This window comes from Drosophila hydei, unplaced genomic scaffold (genome assembly GCF_003285905.1).
Source record: "Drosophila hydei strain 15085-1641.00,03,60 unplaced genomic scaffold, DhydRS2 tig00000232-arrow-arrow-pilon, whole genome shotgun sequence".
NCBI lineage: Eukaryota > Metazoa > Arthropoda > Insecta > Diptera > Drosophilidae > Drosophila > Drosophila hydei.
The window spans coordinates 691,345-697,344 of NW_022045690.1; the positions used below are offsets into that span (position 1 = coordinate 691,345).

Here is a 6,000-nt window from a genome sequence, read left to right on the forward strand (position 1 = left end):
TGTCATTGTCATTGTCATTGTCATTGTCATTGTCATTGTCATTGTCATTGTCATTGTCATTGTCATTGTCATTGTCATTGTCATTGTCATTGTCATTGTCATTGTCATTGTCATTGTCATTGTCATTTTCATTGTCATTGTCATTGTCATTGTCATTGTCATTGTCATTGTCATTGTCATTGTCATTGTCATTGTCATTGTCATTGTCATTGTCATTGTCATTGTCATTGTCATTGTCATTGCCCTTTAAGCGTCATTCAGTGCAGGATATCAGAGGTCGACTTAATTCTGCATGCTTTACAACATTATGTGTTTGCTTGTTCCACAGTAAAATGATTTATTCTGACACGCCTCGTTCTGTAGAGTCACCCTTTGGTTGTCTTTCTTATCGCATTTGTTCGGTATTGATACTTGAGCTAAAATGGGTTCGCTTTGGGGCATCTCGTCTTGAATGGAGCTTTTTTGTCTGGGCTTTTGTCCATTCATTTTGGCCTATCTATCAATGTTTGTATATGCTTATATCTGTCTGCCTGTCTGTCTGTCTTGTGTTTGCCCCACTCCAGCTGTGCTCTGTGTGCCATCAAAGTTGTTTTGACGGCCCAGCTTTTGCCGAGGGCAAACTTTTTCTACGTTCCACTCTCATTCTCAATCACAATCCATATTCTCGGCTGTCGCAAACAGCAATTAGGCTGTCATTATATCTAGAAATTCAATTTATTGCACAGCATAATTGCGTATTTGGGGAATAGTTTTGACACGAGTTTTGCAATAAGTCCAAATTAATAACATATATGGACCATCAGAGTTTGCCGCTAATTATGTTAAGCTGTCAACAGAATTCTTTAAGTACGTGGTGGAAGGCGGTCGAGCGTAGCATCGTAATGTGTGTTGAGCACTCTGCTTACTTAAATGAAATTAAATAATTCAATATTTGAGCAGTAAATACCATTCTTATCTCCCCCACATGCAAGCTTTTGCGAATCTGACCCATATATAAGCCCCTTTGCAGCCCAAATCGCAATGCAGAGCACTGAAAATGCTAAGATATTCAACACGTTTATTTCTGACTTCGGGATTGCTATGTGTATGCTCCTGGGCATATACTATAACACCCTACGTCCAGGAAGGTAGGTGGATGAAATTAAAAGTAGATTGTGTTAATTTAGGGTCTGTGCGCTTCAGGCTTGCCCAGCTACACGGATGTTACAACTGCTCCGTTCCTGAAGATCGGCACTGGCTTTTACTACTTCGAGAACACAACGAAGAACTGGTTCGAAGCATTTGCCAGTTGCCGTCAGATGAGTGCCCAGCTGATTAGCTTCGAGACTGTAGAGGAATGGTCTTTAATTATGGACTATCGAAGGACTATCAAGGACACAAATAGGTATTGGACCTCAGGCACAGATCTGGGCTCGGAGGGATCACATGTGTGGCTCGCTACTGGCAAGCCAATGGACATAAACGTTTGGACCGTCAATAATCCCGACAATTACAAGAACAATGAACACTGCGACGAGCTTGGTTGGCGTCCAGCTAATTCCCCAACGGACGGCTTGAATGATGTTGCTTGCTCCGCCAAATTGCGCTATATTTGCGAGGCATCTCCACCACAAACTGCTTCGTTCATAATTTGGTAAATGTAACTTTAGATAGGAGCAAATGCGGTCCTTGGAAAAGTCTGTCCTTAGAGAGAGAGGGCAAGAAAGAGAAAGCAAAAAGTGGGTGAATGACGGAACCTGCATGACGCAAGTAGTGGGAATAAAAATGAGGGAGATAGAGGTTGAAAGGGCGGTAGAGAGTAGAGAGAGACAGAGAGAGAGATCGGGAGAGAGAAGAGAGAGAGATAGTGTGAGAGAGAGAAGCTTGATAGATACTACAGCACAGGCTGTAAGAGAGGAAGTTTAATTAAAAGGTGGTAGAAGTGAGACAGATAAGGGGTATAACAATTTAAAGAGTATTTTTAGATGTTATTTTTAATATTTCTTTTAAATATTTCTTCTATTTCTATATGCCTAGTTCCACCAGGCTAGCTGTCAAACGATATTTAATAAATTTTGTGCTATATAAACATGCATCTTGACAGCATATCTAATGGGTAGACACATGCTTAGTCCTATTAAAACTCGTTTCTATATGATAATTAAAAATAAACCGGTTGATTGATGTGCTTTGAAATCCAATTTATTGCAAGGTGCTCAAATAAAAATAAAACTGGAATAAGGTAGAAGCATGCACAGAGTTATATTGTGTATTAAGAAGGCTTATAGAATCTCGCCCACTGGCTTGATAATCATCTCGTGGATCTGCATATGCGGCGGCGTGGCAAGGGTAAACAGCACGGCCGAAGAAATATCCTCAGAATTTAGCATTGTCTTCCTGCACGCAGTACGAATGCAATCCGGCAGAATTTCCGTATCCGTAACGCCGGGGCTAATGCTCTGTGAATGAATGATTGAATAGTATTTCAATCAAAGAGTTGATAGACAAACAATCAATATATATGCACATGTATATGGGGTATAGAGTAGTCGGGCATACCGTTATCTTGATACGCGTACCCAAGCCTATGAACTCCTGACGATACATTTCGGCGAGAGCGGTAACCGCATGCTTGCTGGGCGGATATACATTGATTTCCGGCGCACCAGTTGCCGGCGGAGCAAACAGCTTGTGGCCCAAGATGCTATTGATCAGAATGATGTGGCCATCGAAGCTGCGCTGCTGCATCGAGCGGAAGGCGCGCTGCGTGCAATTTATGATGCCCATGATGTTCGTCTGCACCGTCTGCTGGGCCAGCGCAATGGGCATGTCCACCAGTCGGCCATTTTGCAGGGTGCCCGCATTGTTCACCAGTATATCGATGGCGCCCAGCTTGTTTTCGATCGCATCGAATGCCTGCTTCACCGAGCTCTCGCTGCCCACGTCACAGTGCATGGGTATGAGCCGGTCCCTGCGCTCGGCCGGCAATGACTTCTGCAGTTCCTTGACTCGGTCCACGCGACGCGCCAGCCCAACGACAATGACACCAGCATTGACCAGATCCATGGCAATGGCCGAGCCAATGCCCGAGCTGGTGCCCGTCACAACAGCGACACGATTCTGCCAACGTTCCATGCTGGCACAGATAGCTCAAGTTGCTCTGAGCCTCTCCGGCTGGCAGCCGATGCCTTATATAGTTGTTCGATCACAGATCGCCGCTCTGCTAGTCAGTCTATTGTTCGACTTGTAACCGCTTTGCGTGCAGCTACTGGGCGTGGGTTTGCGTGCGCGTTCGACTTCGTCTTCACCTGCGCGTTTCCGTTCGCTTATCAAACTCAATCAAAATCTTCGTCGCGCTTATTGATAAACAGCGAGTGTTGGCTTACGTTGCGAGCTGTTGACTTGATGCTCATCGAGAACTGCTCAATTAAATTGAGTCTCGACTGTGGGCACATGCATATCACTTGACACTTGCCTCTCTGCCTGTTGACCCGACTCAATAGTCAAAGGTATTGTAGGGGCTACAAATGTGTTTATTGTCTGCCATTCGCCTCTAGAAAATTAATGAAATCATCAGATGGAAGCTTATTATTATAGAAGTAAAGAATCTCTATATTCGAATAAGTTAATGAATGATCGTTTTTTCATTATATGGTATATATTTGTATATATATTTATATACAATTGACTCAGAGTCGATTAACATGTCTAATGCGACTCAAAGCTTAGATGCTCTAACAAGTTGTTCATTCACCTGCTCAACTATAACCATATGCTGTTAGCTGCACTAGCAGATAATTATAGTTCGTAAGTCGTTTAACTTTAGGCTAAGATTGCTGCTCTCCAGCTATCAAGAAAGGCTGTAATAAAGTCAGTGACCTAATGTTTGATACTTTTTAACTTCCGGCAATTCTTATATCATTTTACTTACATATTATTTTGTGGCATATATTAACTTCCGGCAATTTGTGTATCACTCTTTATATATATTATTTTTGCTTTGAGAAATCTCTTAATGTAAATCCCCTAGTTTTGAGACAGGCTTTGAATAGTCTCTCTGTACAATTCTCATAGCTGCCAGCGATGACTAATAATCTGTATATTTTATGTACTTTTTCTTTGAATAGCCTCTCTATGCAATTCTCACAGTTGCCAGCGATGACTAATAATCTGTATATTTTATGTACTTTTTCTTTGAATAGCCTCTCTATGCAATTCTCACAGTTGCCAGCGATGGCTAATCATTTGCTCATCCGCTATACTTTGGCTTTGCATAACCTCTCTATGCAATTCTCACAGTTGCCAGCGATGGCTAATAATTTGTATATTTTATGTACTTTTTCTTTGAATAGCCTCTCTATGCAATTCTCACAGTTGCCAGCGATGGCTAATAATTTGCTCATCCGCTATACTTTTGCTTTACATAACCTCCCTATGCAATTCTCATAGTTGCCAGCGATGACTAATAATCTGTATATCTTATGTACTTTTTCTTTGAATAGCCTCTCTATGCAATTCTCATAGCTGCCAGCGATGGCTAATAATCTGTCTATTTTTTGTACTTTTGCTTTGCATAACCTCCCTATGCAATTCTCATAGTTGCCAGCGTTGGCTACTCATCGATATATTTTCTATAACTTTGCTTAGCATAACCTCTCTCATAGCTCTCAGCTATGCTTTGAATAGCCTCTTAATGCAATACTCATAGTTGCCAGCGTTGGCTAAGCGTTTTGTCCTTTGCTTTGCATAACCTCTCTATGCAATTCTCATAGTTTCCAGCTACGCTTTGAGTACCTTCTCTATGCAATTCTCATGGTTGCCAGCGATGGCTAATCGTCTGTCTATCTTTTGTCCTTTGCCTCTCCATGCGATTCTCATATCGTCGCTTAATTATGCATCTTCCTTTTGTGCTGATGCTTGCGTGCTTATTATTTCTTTAACAAGATAGCTGAACGGTTTCAAGTGGCATTTGAAGGCCATATTCAAGTACTTTGGGCTGAGCATGTTAACAATAGCGTATGCTTTAGTTGACTAGGCAATATTTGCAATTGTCATTGTCAAGAGGCTGATGCATTTACTGCAGCTATTGCTGCTGACCCTGCCAAAGGGATTACCTAGAAAGCTACTTCTGTCAATGCACAAGTATGTGTGAGTGTGTGTGTGGGTGGGTGTGTGTGCTCATTGAGTGTATTGTCGGGGCGTAAGTTCAAATATTTGTCAAGCGAAGAGCGGATGCCGTCCAAAGTTCATATTGACTGAGGCTTCTGACTCTTGTGTAAAGGCAGGCTCAGCAGCAGCTGCAGCCAGTTCCAATTGTAGACATTGGACTTAGCGGCCGAGCACAGAGCAACTCACATGAAATATGTTCAATTCGATGTATGCTTTACCATTGCCAAATGCCCTACGCTTAGAGCCAGACTTGGCCAAATATGGTCACACTGAAATCTGAGGCTGTCCGGACTGGCGTGAAAGGGTTTTGCTTGCGCCTAATTCGGGTCATTCCACGTTAAGTATTTAGCACACCGTTTTCATAAGGCTATAAATGACAGACTCTGATACCCTATAGCTAAGCAAATGAAAAGACAGGGGTATATTGAAACACTAAGAGCGTATGTAACAGATCAAAATGCTGTTAAATTTCTTGGGCTTTCATATACCTTTGTATGTTAGAAAAAGTACAGAGTCGTGCTATGTAGCTTAGGCTCATAAGTAAAATGGCCTATTCCATTACAGGATATCTAAAAGTCGAGCCGAGTTTTTGCTTTCTTCTTGCTACTCAATGTTCGCTTCTCTTGAATTGTTGTTGCCGGGCTGGCTACTGTGTTAATTTTTTAAAAGGACGCCAACTGTCATGATGCAGCGCAGATGATAATGACGAAGACGAAGGCAACGCTGACAACAACAACAGGAGGAGCAGGAGGAGCAGGCGAAGCAGGAGGAGGAGGAGGAGGGAAAACGTTGTCTTTTATCTTGTGAAAAGCATGAAATGCAAAACACTTGAACTGAGTGGAAATGAAGGCG

The 6,000-nt window shown here is 42.3% G+C and overlaps 2 protein-coding genes across 2 annotated transcripts; one reads left to right on the plus strand and one right to left on the minus strand.

The window, feature by feature from the left end:
• Positions 1-1,036: 1,036 nt before the first annotated feature.
• On the plus strand, positions 1,037-1,938 carry LOC111600181 (C-type lectin 37Da-like). The gene is made up of 2 exons (XM_023316183.2): positions 1,037-1,127; positions 1,183-1,938. Exons 1-2 carry the CDS (start codon positions 1,037-1,039, stop codon positions 1,635-1,637), a joined length of 546 nt encoding a protein of 181 aa, XP_023171951.1. The 3' UTR covers positions 1,638-1,938.
• A 206-nt stretch (positions 1,939-2,144) lies between these two features.
• LOC111600180 (farnesol dehydrogenase) lies at positions 2,145-3,158 on the minus strand. Its single transcript, XM_023316182.2, has 2 exons — positions 2,539-3,158; positions 2,145-2,438 (listed from the first exon to the last, which is right to left on the minus strand). The coding sequence occupies exons 1-2, from the start codon at positions 3,112-3,114 to the stop codon at positions 2,262-2,264; spliced, it is 753 nt and encodes a 250-aa protein (XP_023171950.2). The 5' UTR covers positions 3,115-3,158; the 3' UTR covers positions 2,145-2,261.
• Between the last annotated feature and the right edge of the window lie 2,842 nt (positions 3,159-6,000).